The 24,287-nt window shown below is 39.8% G+C and overlaps 1 protein-coding gene across 3 annotated transcripts in view; it reads right to left on the minus strand.

Moving 5' to 3' along the window:
* Nucleotides 1-712: 712 nt before the first annotated feature.
* Nucleotides 713-24,287, minus strand: part of FBXO38 (F-box protein 38) — a 39,442-nt gene continuing 15,867 nt past the window's right edge. For 2 of the 3 annotated variants that reach the window (XM_084635904.1, XM_084635905.1), the window contains exons 11-22: nt 21,341-21,483; nt 19,963-20,185; nt 19,320-19,439; nt 17,853-18,032; nt 15,111-15,836; nt 10,016-10,116; nt 7,711-7,813; nt 6,461-6,627; nt 4,103-4,248; nt 3,155-3,258; nt 2,598-2,711; nt 713-1,367 (exon numbers count right to left, since the gene is read on the minus strand). In XM_084635904.1, the coding sequence (XP_084492030.1) occupies nt 1,189-1,367; nt 2,598-2,711; nt 3,155-3,258; nt 4,103-4,248; nt 6,461-6,627; nt 7,711-7,813; nt 10,016-10,116; nt 15,111-15,836; nt 17,853-18,032; nt 19,320-19,439; nt 19,963-20,185; nt 21,341-21,483 (2,306 nt within the window). In that variant the 3' untranslated portion in view covers nt 713-1,188. The remainder of the gene's footprint in view (nt 1,368-2,597; nt 2,712-3,154; nt 3,259-4,102; nt 4,249-6,460; nt 6,628-7,710; nt 7,814-10,015; nt 10,117-15,110; nt 15,837-17,852; nt 18,033-19,319; nt 19,440-19,962; nt 20,186-21,340; nt 21,484-24,287) is intronic. The other variant, XM_084635906.1, reaches the window with a different exon arrangement.

Consider the following 24,287-nt stretch of genomic DNA (forward strand, 5'->3'; position numbering starts at 1 on the left):
TCTGCTATGACTGACAAACGTCTAATGCAGTTCAAGCCCTACCCTTCCCAACTTCAGTAAATGCATGTACTGTGTACAACAGAATCAAAATTCTGGCTCTTATTGCTGGAACCATAGAGGGAACCTGTAGATACAGTAGAAACTTAAGGCATTCTGTCTGTACAGTAAAAACCAGGACTGTCTCCATGGTTGTTCACTTATTGCATCTGTAAAAAGGTGCAGCTGAAGGGCAAGCACGAAGCAGACAGAGGGCTGATTAGTTCAAAGTGATTCAGAAGGGGCTTCTGATTTCATAATTCAAGCCAGTTGAACCCTGTGCTTTCAGCCATTTGCCAGTAATTACATGGCCTTTACCTTCTGGAATTCCAAGAACGTTATCGATTTCAGTTAGATGTCTCATATGCAGCTTTATATTTAAAGCAAGTGGACCCAATGTTTAATAAAGGTTTATTTTCATATTCCAAGAGGCACCACATACATTATTGAATGAGGAAATAAATAATGCTAGAAAATGTTTTTGGAATTTATCACTCAAAGATGAAATTGGGTTCACAAGCTTTTTTTTTTTTTTTTTTTTAAAAAAGGAAAAAAAAATTACAACTTCCTCTGGACCAACGACATGGCTGCTCCCTTTCAGCTTTTGCCCTTCTTTGCAGCCCCTTTAAGTTAGCTCCTCCCCAAGCTCCCAAAAATGCACACAAGACACACAGACTGTGTTCAACAGATTTACTCGGACTGGACTCTTAGATGCTCAAGAAGAAAAAGGCACAGATTAAGAGATTCCAATGACTCTTTTGAACACAGCAAATGGGGTTATGTTTGTAACAAACAAAAAAAATTTACTGCTCTGAATTGTATGGGCTAAGAAATTCAAACTTTTTCACCTTGTCCCAATTGTTCGCCTTCATTAAAATGGAATTTAAATTAAATTGTATAAACATATGAAATAAAGTCTCAGCTTTAGGAATATTTTTGTTTCCTCTATGTACAAACCTTAGTATACAATTTTTATATTTCATTATACATTTACTACATATTCTATACCAAACTGAGTCAGGCCAACCGCAAAGTACACAATTCCCAAGACACCTCAGTGCACTGAGGCAGTAGGAATGGATCCATCTGCTTTCTTTGCTGGCAGTGCCAACTGGAAGTTAGGAAGGGCCAGGGATTAGCTGGGGGATCCAATTAAATGTAATCATCCTCTACTGGTTCGCCATTGACATCACAGTAATGAATGAAGATCGCCACCACCCGCTGGAAAACACCTTTTTTCATCTGGCGCAGTTCTGAGATCTCCTCGCCTATTGTTTCCATGCAGATATCTGCAGATAGCTGTCCTTTCCTCCGGGGAGCATAGATAGTTGCTATGAAAGGTATAGCAAGAATGAAATAAAAATGAAATGCTTTTCTATGAAGAAAGTCACAAAATTGAGCAATCTCTATATTAGCGCTAACATGAGAATGTAAAGAACCTTTTTTCGGAAAGTGAAACATGCACACAGAAAACGTCCCTTTGGGCATGAAAGTCTAAGAGCTATTGGTCAGGCATAAGAAGAAGAAGAAATTGTGTCTGAGGTTTTTGTTTTTGATTAAAAACCCCCAATGTCTCAATTGTTTTAAGATTGAACTTTTGTCCAGGAACTCCGGTTTAGTAGAAAAACAATCACAAATGCTACTGCAGTTAAACTCTGGCCTAGCCTAATGACTAGAGCACTAGACCTAGGAGACCGGGTTCAATATCCAGGACTACCACTGGCCTACTTGGGCAAGTCACTTCCCCTTTCTGTGCCTCAGTTTCTCTGAGGGGATGGAGAAGTAAAATGGAAATATAACTGACCACCTTTGTAAAGCACTTTCAGATCTACTGATGAAAAGCACTATAAAAGCTAGGTATTATTAACAACTTACCCTAATGTGCCTAGATGTTGTAGATCATGGTGTAAAATCATATAATTTGAAATGTCTAGACAACAAGGGCAAATTAAGGATGAAGTTACAGCCTCAATTTTGAATTTTTTTGTAGATCTACAACCAGACGTTAAAAGGTGTCTTCTCATTGTTCAGTTAAAAACAATACAGAATTACTTTGATTCAGACTATAACGATTCATCAGGTGAATCAGTTTTGCCAATGATATGGCACCAGAGAACTCAGGAACTTGCTGAAGACAGACCACAGATTATCTGGCTGTCAAAAAATGCCAAGTCATTTAACTATACATGTTCTATAGATGCCTTAAAATGCATACCGTACAACTAAAACAGGGTGATCTTTTCACATGTGTCCATGTTATAAAGTAAAGCCATGCATCTATGAGTCCTCTATTTTGTTAAACTGTCTTCATTATGGTTGGATTAACCTTCCCTTCCATAATTGATGATAAACTCACTGCTGACTTTGTCCCCTTAACACCTATTGGAGGTATAGAAGGGGCAAAAACAGCTGTCTGGAAATACCCCTGGTGGAAGGGGTTCACCAGGTCTCTGAGGTGCAGAAACAGCCCTATGCCCCATACCTCTTGCAACCTTTAGAAAATTATTTTTAAAAAAGCACAGCCTCAATCCAAGCAGCATGTTAAGGCAGCAATTACTCACTTCTCTCATCATCCTCAAAATCATATCTGGCATAGCTGTTTGGCTCTGCTGTTCGGAGCGACCTCAGCCAGGGAAAATCTGTAATCATAGAGTAAGGGGCTCCATCCACAATGCCTAAAAAAAACAAAGAGAACTGGTGAGATTATACTGCTGTCCTTTAAATGCCATTGCTTCTCATCTCACCAGGAAGAATCCAATTTTATTAGGCAGGCATACCACACTGGTACAGGCAAAGAGCTTCCTCAGCCCAGGAATGCTCTATTCAACACCTGTCCAAGCCATAACTCTTTGACATTTCCTGAGATAGTTATTATCCATTTCCGCACCGTAATCTCAGACACTTCCCAACTAAGTTTTTAATTCCACATCAACTGCTGCAGTGCTTGAGGGCAGCAAGACAAGCGCCAGTCTCAATTCATGGTGTGCAGGTGACCTCCAATATTCAGTTAGAAGGCATATTTACCCCAGCTATTTTTCCTCTCCCCGGGCAACTTCTTGAGGAAACAAAATAATTTGCTTTTGCAACAGATTAGCCTCTAATCCTCCGGAATACTCACCTTCTAGAGTATAAATATCCCGCCCCCAAGGGTACTTGGTGTATTTCTTCAAGTCTTCGTCAGTTCGTGTGGCTTCAGGGAAGAACTCATATTTAATAAGCTCTCTGGAGACAGGAAGGAAGAAAATACAGGTGGCAGTAATGGGAAATGTTAGAAAAAGGGACAGGAATCACACTGGAAACCCTGAAACAATGTGACCTCTGATTTAATAGGGCTGAACCTACAGAAACACACTGGTAAGATACACACCTGGGTGCCATATGCAATCCCTTGGCTCTTGAGTGCAACTACATGTGACCCGGGGTTAGACAAAAGATCACATCTATGTCTGCTGCATGTAAAACAACTGTTTGTGATGCCTCCTGTTTGTAAGGGACTATCCTTCAGAGCTAGAGCTAAATAAATTCTCTCTCTTTAATCTTGCCAAGTAAATGAAAGAAGAACGGAAACCTGGTCTGAAATGGTGGACAGGTGCTGCTACATATAATTTCCTGTTGCTGGAAACCTTGCAGAATTGCAGTGGAGTTGAAAACTGCACATTATTTCTATTTCCCCCAAAAACTAAAGTTGTATCTACTAGAGTCAGACTGTGTGCATCTGTCTGTCTCTCTTTTTTTTAAAAATGAATTTAACAATGAGAGAGACAAGTTTAGAAGAAATTCCCCCAGCCTCCCTTAAAGAGAATGCTACAGCATTCTAAGCAAAGATGCAAAATGCTACATTTTACAGTTGTGTTAGTGAAGCACTTGAGCTGGGTACAGAATACGGTACTACTTTACCTCTGGAAAACAACCCAGTGCAGGAACTATTAAATACTATTTGAATTCTCCTCATCCCATCATTTACACATTAGCAATCCCACGTGTTAGGGTACCCCTTTATCTGGCCAATATAATATACTGAGTCTATATTAGCCTATTCACTCAGCACTGAGAGATAGGTACTCACTGGTTAATGTTTGCTATTGTGTCCATCCAGCTGCGAATGCGCACCTTGTTCCGGACGTTAGGAGGATTACTGAACTCATGAATTATGCAAATATGGTATGGATAGGGACCACTAAATATCTTTTGCTCTAGAGTCAATGTGTCGACCTGTGGAAAAAGTCAGACAGGGACTTACAACCAAGAGAAAGGAGAAGAGGTGATTTTAGAATCAGCAGCATATGTCTGATCAATACTCCCCACTTTAGGGGGAAGCAAAGTGTACAGAGAAAAAATATGAACGTTAGCAAAGAGTTAAAATTTAGTGGGAAGACCCACTATACAACTTCCGTAGCACAGCTGCCAATGCACATTATACCGCACTGCAGGATTTGTAGGGAATAAATCAGTAAAATTGTCTGATTTTGTAATTGCATGTTACTAGTTTAATTAACACAGTGACCAAAGATGCCTTCATTCCCACAGAAAGCGGCCCTGGTGTAAGGTTTTTTTGTTTTTTTTATACACAGTGCACCACACTGCAACCAAGAACTGGATTGCAAACAGTGATCTAGTTTTTCAGAATATAGTCTTCTGTACCAACCAATGTTTCACTATTCCGACACCACAGATAAGAGGGAACATTACTTGACATTCAGAGTGCTCCTGCTAAGCAAGCAGCATGGTCACATCAACTAATCAAAGAACTAGTTCTGAGTTCTAGTCTTAGCTTTGCTATTTATTCACTTTGTGACCTTGGGCAAGTCACTTAACTTCTCTGTCTCTGGTTCCCCCACATGTAAATACAGGTTATACTATTATTTTAACGACCTTGCAATATTGGCAGATTGATTAGTTAAAGTCTGCTTTGATGATGTAAAACAGTATATAAATGCTAAGTAGAGGTGTTGAACTTGAGAGGGCAAAGTAGTCACTAAACTATTCCAGACGTACAGGGCATATGGCATACTTCCAGTCATAAACGAAAACGACTATGAAACTATATAAGCAATAGTGGTTTTTGAAGTATATTATGTAAACTCTAGTTATGTAGTACAGCATTAATTCAGCACCTTACTCAGTTGACTTATAGTCTTCTAATGCAATGAACTTAGCCTTGGAGACAGTATTTAACAGTAACAAATTCACTATTTAATGTTAAGGAGTACTTGTGGCTCCTTAGAGACTAACAAATTTATTTGAGCATAAGCTTTCGTGAGCTACAGCTCACTTCATTGGATGCGTGCAGTGGAAAATACAGTGGGGAGATTTACGAACATGAAACAATGGGTGTTACCATACACACTGTAACAAGAGTGATTAGGTAAGGTGAGCTATTACCAGCAGGAGAGTGGGGGGGGGGACCTTTTGTAGTGATAATCAAGGTGGGCCATTTCCAGCAGCAAAGCCCATTGCCAACTGTGTCCACATATCTATTCAGGGGACACCATCATAGGGCCTAATCACATCAGCCACACTATCAGAGGCTCGTTCACCTGCACATCTACCTATGTGATATATGCCATCATGTGCTAGCAATGCCCCTCTGCCATGTACATTGGCCAAACTGGACAGTCTCTATGTAAAAGAATAAATGGACAAATCAGACATCAAGAATTATAACATTCAAAAACCAGTCGGAGAACACTTCAATCTCTTTGGTCATTCGATTACAGACCTAAAAGTGGCAATTCTTCAACAAAAAGACTTCAAAAACAGACTCCAACGAGAGACTGCTGAATTGGAATTAATTTGCAAACTGGATACAATTAACTTAGGCTTGAATGAAGATTGGGAGTGGATGGGTCATTACACAAAGTAAAACTATTTCCCCATGTTTATTCCCCCCTGCCACCAACTGTTCCTCACACGTTCTTGTCAACTGCTGGAAATGGCTCACCTTGATTATCACTACAAAAGGTTTCCCCCCGCACGCTCTCCTGCTGGTAACAGCTCACCTTACCTGATCACTCTTGTTACAGTGTGTATGGTAACACCCATTGTTTCATGTTCTCTGTGTATATAAGTCTCCACACTGTATTTTCCACTGCATGCATCCGATGAAGTGAGCTGTAGCTCATGAAAGCTTATGCTCAAATAAATTGGTTAGTCTCTAAGGTACCACAAGTACTCCTTTTCTTTTTGCGTATACGGACTAACACAGCTGCTACTCTGAAACCTATTTAATGTTAGCAGTGACATTCAAATCCTGCAATGAACGCATTAAAAAGGAAAGAAGCTGATGGTGGTACGGTCTTAGGAGAATGAGTTTCCTGTAATGCTCACGCTTATTTATTTTGCACTAAGTAGAAATAATAAAGCAAGCATAGATGAAAGAATAAGAACAAAGCTTCAAAGTTTGCCTTGGTTAAATGAAAACTACCTGCTGCATTGGACGAAGGTAAATGATCCGGTTTCTCTCTGGTGGCATCCTCAGTATTTGATCTAGTACCTGATCCATGTTTAATTTCTTGCATTGGGCATAGTCAAATCGATTGACAATCGGTGCATTCTCTACTTTTAAATGCTTTAGTACACGGCATCTTGTAGCTACAAATTACAAATGAATAAAACTATAAAAGCAGCAGCAAACAAGATACTACATAAAAGGCCTTTGAATTTTCCTAAGGGGATCTCCAAAAGCAGACTGTTTGGTACATAAGGCAAATGGGTCATATATATATGTAAAGGGCAGTTACTGAAGGATGTGTGCACAGCTAATAGCCTTAATAAAAAATCTGATTTTAGAGCAATCTACCTCTAATCATGGTATCACATCACCACCTGTAATATGGAGGAAGGCAAAGCATTATATACTGGGATAATATAGTTCTCCTCCTTGCTGTCATGTCCGGATCATCAGTACTTAGCTGATTAGTTAAAATAAAATGTGTGCTTTGATTAGCCTTCTGAGATAAACCTAATCTCTGCAAACATACACATTCCTGTTCTATATGACTTCATGGAGACTGGTGAGAGAGACACCAATTCAGACAAGACAACACTATTACTGATTGTAGATGTTGAAGGAAACAGAACAACTGACCTGATGATTTAGGGAGAACTAATCAGAGGAGACTGGAATGCAGCACATAATATGCTCAAAGTGCCATTAGTCAATACAGATTTTTTATCATTCATCAGCACTTCAAGAAGGAAACACTACTGTGTAAGATAAATAACTATAGGGAGAGCTATATGGAACCAGGAAAAAGTGACAGGAAAAACAAAACACTCTAAATTCATTTAGTGAACTTTCAGTTCTCTGATTAACTCCAAGAAAAGTCTGTCTACTGGACAGGCTCTCCTTATGATTGTTATTTAACACTGTTTGTTTTAAGTGTTAACGTTTATTAAATCTGTTACAGCTAGAGAAATAAGGAACTCAGAAACTGAGAAGCCATGACATGTCTCATTATGCCTCCTATAGCTATTCAGTGTTCTGAGTAAAACTGACATGTAGTTTAGCTGCTGATGAATACAGAGTAAGCAAAAGGCTGGTGGACAGCTCCTAAGAGAATATTTTAAAATGTCTCCAGTATTTTCAGTGTGGATGGAAAATGCGGCAAGCTCTTGGCACACAGAATGGAAGACTTGGCTGAGCTATGAGTCCCAATCACATTAACAACATACCATGGATGAACATCATTTTGGGGCAGTCTTTCAGGATCAGGTCTGTTATTCCACAATTGGTCAATGTGATTCCAACAAGGTTTTTGGATTTCAAAGTCAGCACCTGGTGAAAATAATCCACAGGATAGGATTAATACAAAATTAATTTAAAGTATTAAGTCTGAATAGAAACAAAAAATCCTGGCAAAAATGGGAAAAGAAGCTCTGTTGTAAATATGCTAGGAGAAAATTCATTCTGGGACACTGTCCAATGTGGTAATGGCCTCTGCCCAGAACAGGTTGGCAAGGGAAAAGCAGGACTTGTGTTGCTGATCAGCACTGTTACAAAATGAGTTAAAAATAAGTGATTTTTCAGACCCACAAAGTGTCAATACACAATTCCCATAAGCAGCATTGACTTGATAGAAAATACCTCGAGTTCCTACTACCCAAAATCTCATTGTATTATCTCTCACAAACAATCTAAAAACTTATTTATGCTTTAGTTTAGAGCCATATTCTAAGTACTGGGCTGACTTCGGATTGACAGCTGTGAAGCCTTATTCTTCTGTTTAAATACAGAAAGGTATGGTCCAGAAAATCACAGTGTGACATTCCCATATACACTGCCTTTCATCAAGGTGCCTCTAAAGAGGATGGTGAGAAGAAAATTTAGTCTCTGAAGCTCATGCAGTCCTGTACATCTGACATTAGTGTATGGGAACTAAAGAAAAAGCAAATGTAAACTCTGATATCTCAAGGGACATGAGCAGAGTCACTTTTAACACTGCAGAGACTGGGAGAAGGGCACTAACAATATAAAATTAAGGGAAGACAGCTTGAATTTAAAAAAGAAATCCAGCAATTTTTGTAACAACCTTTATAGCAAGGAAGAATCTGTTTGGCAGACAGACTACATAAAAAGTGCTGTCAAATGCACAAAGTAAGCATATTGAAAAAATAGAGAAAGTAGGTTTTTGGTAACTTTTCAGCTGTAGTTATCTAATGTATTAATTGTAACTGCAGAATGAACAAAAAATGACTTTCAGTGTAACAGTGTTGTTTTAAAACAGAGCCTATTTTGAGGAACAACTATTACACTCAGAAGTAACTTCTATGCCGTTTACAGAATCTCTAGTTTTAAAAAAGATGAAATAAGAAAGCACATTGAGGCTATGTCTACACTACACACCGGAGTCAGAGGAGTGTAGTGTACATGTCTGCGTCCACACTGCGACATGTAGCTATATGTGTTGGTGAGACTCAAGCAATAGGGAAAAGCTTGAGCAGTTCCCTACTCCTGGAGCCTTTCACTGTAGCAAGAAAAGGCTCCGGCGGGGGGGGGAGGGTGAGGGGGGGAGGCAATCCCACCGCCAGAGCCTTTCCCTGCTAAGGGGAAAGGATCCAGCAACAGGGAGCTGCCTCAGTCTTTCCCTGTGGCAGGGAAAGGCTCCAGCAGCGGGGAGCTGCCCGAGGTTTTCCCCATTGCTGCAGTCTTTTTCTGCAGCTGGGAAGGGCTCCAGCTGAGGGCAGGCAGTGGGACACTACACTGCTAAAAACAGAGTATAGATGGGGAGGTGTGACTTAGGCGTGTAGAGAGCTGTGTAGGGTATGTACTCGTATACATACTCCCACCCTTCAGGCATGCCTTTATTTGCCTAAGTTGTGCCTCACCGGCTACCCTGCTATTTATGCCTGTGCTAAAGCGGCTGAGTATGTACTCTGCATGCTGCTGAAAGAAGCATGTAATATAGATGTATCCTTAAACTACATCTTCGTGGCAGGATTATTAACAAGTTTACCTACACTCAATTTACTCTTCAGGTTAGTCTAGGTTGAGTAAGACCACTCACATTACAAAACAACACTTGAGCTACTGTGTCCACCCTGGCACTGTACCCACTCATGGGCAGCGCTATCCCATGGTTCTTAGTGCTGCAGTAAGCTGAGCTGCTCTATGAATGCTTTCCAAGTGAATTATGGGAGAACTTGTCTGTCCTTTCTGGGTGTATGGGAGGAACTGTGGGACGACACTGGAGGGACAGAAGCACTCTATCCTGAGTCCACACTACAAAGCAATTGTGTGAGCAGCTGATGAGTTGTGTTAACTTGAGCTTTAGCATATACTCCCTCTCAGGCCAGCTAACTTGAGTTACAAGTACCACTGCACTTGAGTTAAGGATGTGTGTGTGTTGATGGGACTTGAGATAGGGACCAAACTCAATTTATAATCTGATCTCTGCAGTGAAAACAAGCCTGTAATGAGTCATATGTTCATAAAGCCTCTTGGCTGGGAACCTGTGGTAGATGGGGAAATAAGCCTTACCTGAACATGGTCATCCTCAATAACAGGATCACTAGTGCTTGTTGACTTGTCAGCTGTCCTTTTCCGCTTCATTGTTTGCCGAGGCTTCGGCTTGGCCACTTCTGGAAAAAACAAAAAGGGAAAATTAAAGTACAGTCTTTCCTCTGTACTAAGCTACAGCCAGGAGAAAAGCAGAAGCTTTTCCTAATTGGACCTCCAATAGCCTCTAATGCTCTAGCTCCACTAGTGTAGTCATTGGACCACCCTAGGCTAGCAACTGGGGTCATAACCCATCAACTGCAACACCACCACTTTCAGATTTAATGGCCAAGTCTGTTCAAATGAAAAAAGTAAATATGATTCCCGATTTCACAGGAAAGGATGCTGAAATCACTTGTCCAATGTCTTACAGGGAGACAGCAGCAGAGCCAGGTTTAGAACCCTACATCCCAGTCCTCTGCTGTAACAACTAGACCATGCTCCACTCCCCAGAGAGTACTGGAAATTTTTGGAAAATAAGAAGAACCTTAATAGGCTTTTCAATAATTAACTGTACATGTCAACAAACTATTTGAAAGCTCACTCCCATCTCCTTTTCCTGGCCACATCTCTGATGCTGCAGATGACGCTCACACATAAAGCAGAGTATGGAGCCCAGCAGCTTCCTACACTGTTTTAGTAGTGACAACTATTTCAGAGGAAACACTGACCTCACGCTTTGGCAGATTTCTCTTTGCAATTTAAAATTCAAGGTTTTGTAGGGACACAGTAATAAAAAAATGACCCTACCATCACTTGGCACTTCTATAGCACCTTCCATCCCAGGATTAAATACCTTATAAAGAAGAATTAATTCTGTTTTGAGATAGTTAAGTAAAACAGATTAATATTTCACTGAGGATGAAATACACTTTGATATTTTGAAATGGATGGGAAGTTTAAAAGGGATGCTGTCAAGCCAAAGAGGCCAAATATTTGAGTTTTTCTTCCCAGATACTCTCAAGTTCAGTGTTTTCCCGGGCCTGCACATTTCCAGGAAAGTGACATTTACAAGAGTCCTCTCAAAAGGGATATTGCAGATTAGAAGGGCTTGGCGAAAGATGACAAGACAAGCAGGATTGTTTACTTGAAAAAGGAGACAAAGACGACCCAACATGATAAAAGTATACAACATAATGAACGGTCTAGAGAAGATAGATCAGGAGCTTCTGTCTCAAAACACAAGAACAAGGGGACACCGCATGAAATTAATGGGTAGCAAATTCAAAAGCATTTTTCACAAAACACATAATTAAACTGTGGTACTTGTTGCAGCCAAGAACTTGGCAAGATTCGGAAAAGGATTGCACATTTATATGGATGACAAGAATGTTATAAGTGTTATAATTGCTAAAGCTAACATTTCAAAACGTAGCTTATACTTTATGCTTCACAGTTTAAACTGATCTAGTATCTAACTCACTATTAGATCAGGATGAGAACTAATATGGGGAGGAGGAGAGGCAGATTATCTCACATCTGCCTATTCCATGGTTCTTGTACCTTTCTCTGCAATGCCTGTGCTGGCCACTGTTGGAGACAGGATATTGGACTAAATGGACCCCAGGTCTGATCCATTCTGGCAATTCCTATGTTTCTAAGTGTTCAGGAGAACGGGACTTGTGTAAATTTTACTTCACTGCCTGCCTACAAGAGTACAGCCAATAAGAACGGAAGGTAGCAGAATGTGGAAAAATAGTTAATATGACTCCTGAAATTGTGGGGTGGATGGGGGAGGAGGAGGGAACCTGGGCACCACTTTAATATTATAGGTCAAAGTCAGTTAGATTTTCTGTAATCTAATAATATTCCACTGCCTCCTTCATTTAGGAAAAACAATGAAGCTACTTTCAGGATGCTATGAAGAGATGAATTTAACATATACACAGGCACAGATTTTTAGCTGACTAATCTTGAGGGGGTCCCCTAAAGTTGGATAACCAGCTACTGAGTATTGCCTATAAGTTACCCTTTTGTGACAATGCTTTCTCTCTGTTCACCTTGGCACTGTTACAAAGTTCTCAAGGTGATACCAATGCAAGTCTGTAGACATGATGTTATGACACTGAGACGATGTCAATGAAAGTTATACCGCCGTTAAAAAACAAAAAAGGAAACTGAACACAAAAGACTGTTTGATAATGTTACAGCTGAGACAAACTCATAAAGGCAAGGAGTTTGAGTTACAATTGCCACTCAAACTTTAACTGAGCCCCTTTGAGCCTGCAGCATTCAGGAACCTCTTCCAGAGGACCCACAGTTGTGGGAGATGAAATTGACAGTGAAAAAAATTATTCTATAATTGGAATAAGCAATTCATTGTACATATGTATCATCATCCAGTGTGATTTCATGACAGTACATATAGCATATATGACCAGGGATACAGTCACTTATTGTAATACAAGAAAAACATCCAAAACGTATGCTGAATTGTGCACAGTACAGCTCCAGGCAAAGATCTCTTCTTCAAAGAGCTTAACATGGATGTAATTTCAGCTATAAATTAAACTTAAGACAAGTTTCAAATGAAATGCTTATTATATGACAAAACCAGTTTTGCTTTTTACTGTAATTAGAGTATCATACCCGCCAATAATTTTTTCCCCCTTTTGCCAACTTATCTGCAGTATTAGTAATTATTTTTATGATTATTTCACTCTTTGCCATATAAAGCAATAGAAAAAGTTAAAACTTAGATGTCTGAGATAATGTTAAACAATTACTCAAGACAAACAATTATAGAAGATTCACTATCATAAATAAAAGTTTGTTACAAAAGCCAAAAACCACGTCACTTTATTCCGGAACTCACAGGCAAAACAATAGAGAGCCATGAATCTCAATGCATTTATTCAACCCAATTACAGGAACATTTCTTTAGTTTTGTAACAAACCGTTTTCAAGTTTTGCATTGAATGTAAATGAATATTACATTCCAGCATGGGGGGATGGAAGAGGAGGGAAGTAGACTATAACGCAGCGTTTCCCAAACTTTCTTGGCCACTTTTTAGCCCATTACGGAACACTTATAATATTATTTTGTAGTTATTTGGTTTTCAAATAAAAAATGCATTATTTATGCTCAAATATATTTTATTTTATAAAACAAAGCAAAAATACAAATTTAAAATAACTTGAACTAACAATTTCTAATTGGAAAGCGTGTATAAAGCAGTACAAAAATCAAGTGCAAGAGTCAATTAGAAACAGTGTTCTACTTAAAAAAAACCCCTGTTTTTATATATTAGACAAACAAACAAATTAGATTTTTACTAGGAAAGTCTATTCTTATAAACAGAAATACAAATTTGGATTTAATGGGATTGGTGTTTCTGCTTTTTTCTATCACAAATTCGCTTAATATTAAGAATAATGCTGGAAAAAGAGTTTTATGTTAAATTATAGGTCATTCAAAAAGAGTTCTAAACTATGCTTCAAATATGCCAAATTTAAAATTAAATAAAATTAAAGACCCTTTTTTTTAATTACGATTCTTTCATGGAACACCTATTCACATCGTGCGGAACACCCAGTGTTCCGCGGAACACAGTTTGGGAAACGCTGCTATAATGGCTTGACAGATGGAGCCTCACTGTTCTATATATCCAGGCATACACAGCATGAATTTGGGCCTGGGCCACACCAGATTTGACTGGTACTTCAAGACCGAGAGCCTGCCTCCAGCATTAGCCAACACTGAATGCTTCAGAGCAGGCAAATGCTGCACAAGGGCATAGATGTGCACACGCTTGTGAGACTGGGTTTTTTGCGGGGTGGGGGATAGGGATTCCTGACTGTCTGCAGGCAATCAGCTTATGCCATGAAATATGAAATGTGAAGACACTTAACTTGCAGAAGAAACAGACCCTTTCCTTAACTGAGACAGGAGAACAGCACTCTTTTCAGGAAGACCTGTCAGGCATGCACACAATGCACTATATTTCTTTATCGGTTTCATTCCATTACTATTAATAATGGAGCAAGTTAGGAAACAGAAAATTCAAGATGAATATCAGGATACCGTTTTGAATCTGAGATATATTAAGCTATGGAGTAGTCTCCTAAGGGAAGTGATTTAAGCTTCATCAGCACTTGGGACATTGAACTTGACTGGAAAAACACTCGAAAATGTACTGAAATCAGTCCTGCATTGGCAGAGATATGGATTTGATGACTGAATAAATCTTTTCCATCTCCACTGTCTATGATTCTATAAATAACACCATTATTTTCTGTCACATTTTACTTGTTAGATGCTCCCAGAGAGGAATTCTGGGTATGTGGAAAATATTATTGAAAAGTGTGCCCGGACTGACAAGTGAAATCTATAGCAGCTTGGACAGGAAACCTTACCTAACGTACAGTAAGAAACGGAAGATGCCAGCAAGTTCCCTCCCCGCATCCCAAATTTTAGTCTCTGTTCCATCCCTTTAGATGGGCTCTTTTAGCATTCTGGATATTGTGCAAACTATTTAATGAGAAATGCATTTTTCAAGTCTCTTATTCATGCCTCAGCAATTGGAAGTGGGATCCATTATGCTGGTGTGTGTTTGTATACTACTAAGGTTGGGTAATAATTACATTTTGCCTTACTGGCTGATCAATTATCACAATTATTGCATCAACTTTTTTCCTCTGGAAAACAGTTAAGCATCCCTGCTTCCTCTTTCACAGAAGTAATTCTTGAATGGGGGAGCAATTCTTATGTTTCAGTGAATAACAGCTTATAAAGACAGAAAAACCAAGATGATTTGTCAAAAAATTTGTGTTTTTCAAAATAGTAAATGAATTGTTGTTCCAACCTTACCACATATGCATGACACACATGAAAACATATGAGAAAATATAGAGATCATGGTCACGCTTACAGAAAGATGTGTGACCATAAGCAGCTATGAAACTGATAAATCTGTCATTTTAACTCTCTGGCTCTTCTGTCAATCAATAAAACTGTTTATTTACAAGCATGCAGAATTATTGAGTTATTAAAATATGGATGCTTCTTTTAGTTGATAGTTGCTGCTTTAGTATGAAACAGGAACTCTGAAGTAAAATATACAAGTGTAGGCCATACCTGATTCAGACAACAGCGGTACATGGGACAGTTTGCTTCTGGCTCTTGTTAGAGGCCGGCGGGGATAATCTTCATTATACTCCATTTCATAGTTCCCTGGCTGTGAGCCAGCGCTCTCCTCCTCACCAGCAGTCCCACAGACACTCCCATTAGTCCTTTCGGTGTTTGCCTCTCCTGGAGGCCCACAGTTTGGCAGCGTCCTAAGTGAAAACTCTGACCCAGTGCTGTTTGGCCCATTCCTAGTGTAGGTGCCACTAGTGGATGGGCACTCCCCATCAGAGCACCCACTAATCCTCCTTTGTGGCTCCTGCTGCCTATAGCAGGAGCACCTGGAACAAATGGCACCCTCCTCACTGTCTCTCTCATTGGAGCCTTCGCTCTTACAAGGGGAGCAGACACACTGCCTGGATTCATCTGCAATTGTTGGACTGGTGCCAGCAGAGTGGCTATTAGCTGTCCTTGCACAATCAGGGCTTGAAGAAGCAGCACTGCAAGAGTTGGAGGTCCCTGTCGATCCAGTGGCATTAGTGCAACCTGGGTAAGAATCTTTGATTTTATTCCTGTCAGGCATGTCGCTGGCTGCTTTCATATCTGCTTTAATCTGCTCACTGGTCACTTGACAGCCTTTCTCACAGCTGCTCTCCTCAGCATGGAATTGCTTGACCTGGCCCACTTGGTTGGCATTGCACCTCTTCCGCAGTGGAGTCTTCCCTTTACCGCTCACTGCTGATACAGTAACATTAAGCATGAAAGAACAATAAAGCAAGCGAATGCAAGGCAATAAACACATATGGACATTGCATATGGACAATGCATATGGACAACATGCAGAATAGTATGCTGTAGGACACCACCTAAAAGTGTAGGCAGCCAGGAGTTCAGCTGCAAAGGCTGTGGGGAGGTCAGTGAGGAACCAATATTGAATTAGGACTTATTCTGAAGTTGTGGGAAGTTAACACTTATCCCATTGGCAGCTGAATCTCTCTAACATCCTGGAGCTGCTCATCTGAACTGATGTACCAGGCACACATTTGCTGGATGTGCCTAGGGCTTTCTGTAAGCAGCTCACCGGTTAAAAAGGCCAATGTGCAAGAACATGATATGGGAATGAATTTGTAGCAATTCTTAGTTCTCTTGAAAATAAGGGATTAAATGACAATTTAGAACTGATAGTGCTTCATACTTGCAAAGCACTGTGCAGTCATTAATTTACACACCTACATGTGAGGTATGGTAGATAAGTTTTATTCCCATTTTACAGAGGAATAGACACAGAGTCAGTATCAAAACCAGCATTAAAACTCAGAAACATCTAGCTCCCAGCCCCTTGCTCCGTGTACTAGACCAGATAGCTCCCAATGGCACTGGTATCACCAGGAAAGCTTCTGCAAACAGCTCTCCAAACGTATCTTAATTCTGACATGTAGCTATCCCCTGCTATTTCAAATCTGGGTCCCCAACCTCATTGCTACACTGTAGCTTGCCTGGGACTTCCTTTGAGTTGAAACTACTAGTCCTGTCAAAAAGTACTAAATCACTAACGGTTTTGAGATGCAGATACACACCAGCTACTAGTGTGAAGCCACCAAATTCATTCTCACTTCTGAACTAAGGCTGATGTGCGTTCAGATCTGCAAAAATGGAAGGCTAGTAGGGTACATTAAGCCAACACACCACTCAGGATTATTGTTATACTGTTAAGTTAGCTAAACCTTTTCTAGGCTACAAGACCCAGAAGAACCAGGCCATATATACTTCATGTCAATTATCTGGCATCCTGTGTACAGAATGTAATTCAACGTTTACTTCCACCTTTTGCGTACACATGTGGACCAGTGTCCTACTCAGAGTGAGCAGATGAAGACTTCAGAAATGTTATTAAAGTCATCTGTGTTTCTGGAGAGGTATCACAGACTGAGGATAAAGAACTTGGGTTTTATTCCCATCTCTGCCACAGAGCCACCTTGTGACTTTTGTCAAATTACTTTACCTCTCTGTGCCTTAGTTTCCCTTTCTATCCATTGTCTGTCTTGCCTATTTAGACTACAAGGTCTTCAGGGAAGGGATAGTCTCTTGCTGTGTTTTTCCACTTGTACAACTGGGCCTCAACCTTTATTTGAACCTGTGGGTGTTACTGTAATACAAACAATGACAGTAACAATAATGAGCCTTGTTCCAAAGCAGAGGAGCCTGAGAGCTGAAAAAAGGGAGGATTCACTTTATTCCTAAGCTATAACATTCTCTTTAAGGTCTGGGTCTGGACTACTTTCTCTGGGACATTCCCAGGAAGCCTACATTATCCATTAGATGGCAGTGGCATTTCCTACCCTTCCCCTAAGCATTTGCCTGATAGCTTTTCAACCTGTGACTGCAGGCACTTTGAAAGAGTTCATATGGGCAACACAGTTGCAAATCTGGACATACAGATGTCTACTGTAAGCCACTGATGCAATGAATGTACCTGCAAATATGTATGAGCAGTCCTGTGCCTGCAAAAATCTGCAGCTATACCTCTGGCATTTATGCTGTATGTCCCCATTTTACACATGTGAATGCAGCATTATGGGGATGTATCCTACTGCTTCATTCTAGGTTGTAATGGATCTGTATGACTAGTCGTTATCTGAGGCATGGAAAAGAAGCAAAATGGGCTCTTTTAAGCTTCAGTCTCCAAATTAGGAGACTTTGCCTAGTGTAATCCAGCCCTTACTAATAAGCCAACCCATACAAAATCTTTCACACCTGACAGCTCTCTGGTTTCCACTGGATCTCTGATTTTCTCTTCTCCATCAGAGTAACTCTGTGCAATGCTGTTAGTAATGCAGGCTCTTGAGGACCCCATGTTTTCTTCTTCATCCTCACTGTCCGAGTCATGGACAGTAATAGGTGTGGCTTTTACAATAGGCTGAAGGCCACTGGGTCCTAAAAAAGGAGAAGAATGCTGACAGTTCATTTACGCCAGGCAATCACTGATTGTAGGGTATTATAATGCAATAGTTCCTGTCTGGTGAAGGTCTCCAACAGTTTGGGAATACCATAGAAAGAGATGGGTTTGGTTCAACCAACTCTGCACGCTTTTCTGTGGGTCCTGCATAAAAACTGAAATGCTGCAAAAGTGATTTAAAGATGCAGCATTAAAACACACTTAAAACAATCAAAAGATGTTCTAATCTATCACCAAAAAAAAAAAAAAAGGGCTGGCACAATAGGCCAGAATTTGGTTTTCTATGACATGCCTCACACTCGAAGTATCCCGTAAGCATCTTCTACAACAGTGAAAAACTGACAATGTAGTAACTGAGGTGCTCATTTGGAAGGCATTTTGTGCTCATCCCTTAGAATCTGTGTTACTGGGAGCGCAAATGTTAGCCAGGACGTTGGGATTATCCTCAAATACTTTCGAAAAAGCATCCAGGGATGTCAAACTTCCACCCAGGCAACCCTCAAAGATGGCAGAAAAGATCCCTAGTGGTGCAGCAGTCTTCCTCCTAGTAACATCCCAGAGCATCTGCACTCAGTGCAAACCTATGTCCTCTTGTGGGGCTCAACTCTCATGCTTCTGGCTGTTGGGACAGAGTGCTGCTAACTGTACCAAACTGGCACAGTATATGGTACCTGTGAATAATTTGAGAAATGAACATCAGCATGAAAATAAATGTCCTGGGGCTTTTTGGAAAAACACTCCAGTGACCAGACACCATGGTTTTGTTTTAAGCTGTTGACTTATCTACAGTGCAGTGTGCTGTAAAGCAAATGGCTGGCATCAGTAACTGAGACTGTCTGATGCGACTCATTAATGCAACTTAAATTAGTGCTTATACAAGATGCTCTGGCTACAACACAACCAAAGGGGAGGAGTCCATGAACTGCAGTGGGAGGAGGGAGACCATAAATGCAAGGGCTGGAACAAGGCAAAGCAAGCTAAGAATATTCATACCTTCTGATCCTCTCATTAACTGCAGTATGAAAATTAGGCCTTAGAAGCATAATCCTGCACCAAATCAACTGCAGAAAAGTGGGGACTGTAGAACAGACTTTAAATCACAACAAGTTTCTTTGCAGTATCCCACCATACCAGAGCTATTAATTCAAATGTCTCACATGTCCTAGCTGAACAAAAGTCAAGTCAGAATAGAGTCACACTGAGCTAACGAATCTTGCAACTCGAAGGATCTTGAAGTAATGATTACTTTCCAGGATCAGAATTACCTGCTTGCTCCTCATCAACATCCATAGGAATAACTGCTGGATTATGAGCAGAGGCCTCATTCTGATTGTCCCCTGCAGCCACTCCATCATCCTGTGCCACTTCCTCCATATCATTCAGTGCTGAAAAGATCGAGACAATTAAAATCAACCATCAAGAAAAAGAAGCCAAAGCACATAGCTCAATATATGTAGAAGTATTTCCAGTAATAATCACACTGAAGTCACAGAGAGGCACCGCAGTGCTGTAATATCACTAACAGTAGCTGCCTTATTTCCTCACTGAGTCATGCTGAAGCCTCTCAGAGATTATTGGTTCTGTAACTTCTAGGGGATTTGGGTCCAATTCTATACTCTTGGTTTTGCTGAAGGAAGTGGCTCCTTCAGGATTCTCCATTTTTCTTCCTGAAAAGGTTCCTTGCATTACCACGACAAGTTCATCTGGTTGAGGCCTTTATGCTGCTTTCCCCAAAACATCTGTACCATTTCACTGGATGGTATGCTACAAAGTAACGTGATGCAATCCTAACCCTGACCAAGTGAGCTCAAATACAATACACATTCACTTTTTGCCTACAGTCCTGTGCAAATGGCAATGCAAAATAAGACCATTTCTTTCAGAGGCTCACAAAAGATCAGTGGTTACCCTCGGCTGCAATCTGCTGCTCTTCCACCTGCCCATCTTGCCGCAGCTCGTTCTCCTCGTTCTGGTCATTTGGGTGTTGATGGTTGTTGTGATGGATGTTGGGGTTGTTGTTGTTCTGGTGGTTGTTGTTGTTGTCGTTATCATTGTTGGAGTTCTGATTACTGACTAGGGCAGATGAAACACCAATCCCTGTGCCAGCACTCAGGCCCACACGAGCACAGCCCTGAAATAAACAAAAACACAAAAAGATTCTAAATTACTGATGTCAAATTGCCACAATGTATCATAACATTGATACAAAACCATTGTATTGATGCTGTTATATTTGTCGTTGGGTAGTATGTGTGTAGATATGGGGAAGGATCTGCTCACAAAACTTGCTGTACTTTCATTGCACAGATTGCGTATTTGGTTGTCAAATTTATACCCCTTCCCTTTCCTCTTTCAAACTGGCATTAAAAATGTAAAGTGCAATAGTACACTCTTATGGTAAAAAGTTGTAATGCATAGGTCATAGGATCAGAGAAGCTAGAAATGAAAGAAAATCTAGTAGAAGAGTTTGTATTTCCTTTCCAGAGCAGGATAGGCCCTAGACAGAGGACAGATATTAAAATGATACTATTCTTGATTTTCTAGTAAAAAACAAAAACATATGTGATAAAGGTTTCTGGAATAATCATCTCATTAAGAAGTATTTAGTACATTGCCACAGTTGTGAACATTGTTATAAGAAGATATTTAACAGTTTGTGGTGGCGGGAATGAGGAGGGGAGACAAAAATCAGAGAATCCATATATGAAAGTATTCACATTCATGAAGAAATAGTACCACAATTTTACCATGCTGCAAAATCATAAGAATACTTAGTACAATGTGTAATTCTCTCAATACAAAAATAAGTCTCATGCAAAAAAAAAAAAAAAAAAAAAGAGGCAAAACCAAAATAGCAATGAAAACCCTAGTAAAAATATGGACAGTACATCTAAACCCTTTTTTCTGAGGACAACAAAATATTTAATCATTAGTACCACATTCCACCACTACTGCTGTCTGCAAATGGATACAATTGTTCTTCATTGCATATCACAGATTCATAGATCATAAAGCTAGCAGGGAAAACTGTGATACTCTAGTTTGACCTGCATAACATAGGCCATAGAACTTCAGAGCATATCTTTTAGAAAAACATCTTTCATAGCAATCATTGTATTCCTAAGTCACACACAGAACTATTTAATTAATTATAACCATAAAAAGCATGTACCTTAACAGAACTCTGGTATATTTCAGATGCCCTAGCAACAATAAAAAAACAAACAAACAAAAAAACAAAACAAAAAAACCAACCAAACCTCAAACTACACACAGAAAAACTTACCTTAGGAGGTTCCCGGAACATCTGGTCCAGAGAGATAAACTCCAAACTTGGCAGTAATTCAATGAACTGACTAAAAGAATCTAGCTTTATTGCATGGCATCGCACCAGGGTGAGGTCAACTAGCCGGGTCCATCTTGAATGGTCTGTGGAAGGAGAGAGATATATGCTCCTCTTTTATCTCCTATTAGAACTTTTGCAGATTTGAGACGGTTAAGCCTTCCATTACCACCACTATGACAGTTTATCAGCATCGGGGTTCCAAATTTCTGCATCTCCATATTTGTTTATAGGGGGACAGAATAGTTAGCAGAATTATGGAAAACCTTCCATCATTATTAGGGCTCTCTCTCTGTCTTTGCCCTACCCGTGTTTTAAAATGACGACTGGGGAAAGGAGTAATTCTGATGTCTGCTAACTGTTACTTTCTTCATTCTGTAACCAGTCTGAATACAGTCCACATCTATAACGACTGTTCACCAGGGTGGATAAAAATCAATGATTTAAAAAAAAATCAAAAATAAAAAAAATTAGATTTTTTTGATAAAACGCTTTTTGAGGAAAAAAAGCTATCTAAAGATAGTTTTAATAAGATACCTTCTAGCTCAAAGATATCTCATCATGAAATAGGGATTATAAATTCTAATTCTATAGTATGAGACAATATATTCATGTAATGTTTAAGAAAAGTTTTGTAAATGAGTTCCAATAGTTCATGGATTAGGGACCCAATCTTATGGAGTTCCAGGGGCTTCTGTGTAGATCAATGGAAAGCGGCAGCCAGCACATCCCTCGGCCCACGCTGCTTCCTGCAGCCCACATTGGCTGGTGGGAGCTGCAACTGGCCAAACTTGCGGACGCTGCAGGTAAACAAACTGGCCTGGCCCGCCAATGACTTTCCCTGACAAGCTGCGTGCCAAAGTTTCCTGATCCCTGGTACAGATTATTTAGGTTAATCTTTCTATCTAACCAATGGGACTCAGTGCTCAGTCTAGAAGATACCATCAGAGATGCTTAGTTTTGCAGTTTTCAAACTGTGGATTTGTCTCTCCAGAGATAACATGTTTGTTAACAGCAAAAAATGTTTTTAAATAAATAAATAAATAAATAAATATATTGAGGTGAGAAGTAACAGACCTCAACCCTATTTTCCCTCTGCAAATTTGAGTACACAGAGTCCATCCTTTACCGCTCTCTAAAAGTGCAAAGTTTCAAAAAGTTCAATGAACAGAAGATTGTTGGGAACAGAATAGATCTGGACAAGGAGAAGAAGTCTGGAGATAAATGTGAGAAGGGAGGGACAGGCAGTAGAAACAAAAATCAAACTGTTTGAGCAGCATATTCCAGAAGTCTTGAGGTCTTTCTGAGTGTAGCCTTTATTGATTTGAGATCTACCACATCATTCTGTCACTAGAAGGGAAAACCTATAATGGCAGCAGGCCGTAAAAGACCCAGTTTGGGAATATTTTAATGAAGTTCCTCTACCTGTGGGTAAGACAGGCATGCTTGCAAAATGCAAACAGTGCAACAAAGAAATGAAAGGCCTGGTTTCCCAAATGAAACAATATCATGAGAAGTGTTCCTTCTCAGGAGGAAGCTGCATTGAAGATGATGAAAGGAACATGTCTGAACATGCAGGATTTTCAGGTTGGTAAACTTTTTTATTTCATACTTCTTTCTTAAGGACTACCTGTCTTCCTTCTGGACTATTCTTGAATTCTCATGTTTGAGCAAAAAATATAGTTGTTACTCTATGGTACTATCATTTTAGATGCAGTTCTGATACAAAATAAATAGCTGAAATAGGCTGATCTTCCTTCTAAAATTTCACCTTTAAAGTAGTACTGAGTGTCAATGAATGCAATGAGTAATACTAAATGAGCAGAATGGTAATAATAATTAAATAATGGCATTGACTTATTTTGTTTAGGAGAATCCATCCTCAACATACAGGATTCTGACGACTATCCACCTTCAAGATCACCATCATTTTCTATAGTTTCAGAGTTATCTGCCAATGATAGTGTTTCTCTCACATAGCCACAGTATACCACCTGTAGCAAAAAGAAAAAAAAAATCTCCATCATCCAGAAACAACCATAGATAAGTTTGTGATAAGAACCAGCAGATTACAAAAAGAGATAATAGATGAAAAAATTGACCCATTTGTTTATGCAACGAACTCTCCTTTCCGTATGATTGAGAACCCACACTTCATTAATATGGTTCAGTCATTAAGACCAGGATACAGTCCACCCAACAGAGCAGATGTCGTAAGCAAATTGCTGGATAAAGTGTATGAAAGAGAAACTTAGCAGTGTGCAAAAGGTCTAGAGGGTAAAATTGTTAGCCTGAGTCTTGATGGGTGGAGCAATGTCCACAATGATCCTGTTGTATGTGCTTGTGTGACAACGGGTACAGAAACAATTGATACTTCAGGAAATACACACACAGCAGAATATTTACAAGAAGTAGTAGTAAAAGCTATAACAAACTGAAAAAAAATTCAAATGTCTAGTATGCAGCTTTGTCAGACAGGGCTGCAAAAGTATCTAAGATGAGAAGAAGTTTAGAAGAGTGAAGAGAGTCCCAAGCTCATAACATACGGTTGCAGTGCTCATTTGATGCACATCCTACCCAAAGACTTCGGTGTTCCAGAAATAAAGGTTAATGTTATTGAAATTGCAAAATACTTCTGTAACAACCACTTTGCAGCAGTTGCTCTGAAAAAAGTGGGAGGAACCAAGCTAACTCTCCCACAAGACGTGCGATGGAACTCAGCAGTGGACTGTTTTGAGCACTATATCAAGAACTGGCTCAATCTGATGACAGTTTGTGAACAAAATCATGAAAAAATAGATGGCCCTGTCACAGCCAAAGTTCTCAACATTGGGCTTAAGAGAAATGGTGAACACATGCTGAGTACCTGGAAGCCTATTTCTGTAGCCTT

This window comes from Lepidochelys olivacea (genome assembly GCF_965140295.1).
Source record: "Lepidochelys olivacea isolate rLepOli2 genome assembly, chromosome: 8".
Lineage (NCBI taxonomy): Eukaryota > Metazoa > Chordata > Testudines > Cheloniidae > Lepidochelys > Lepidochelys olivacea.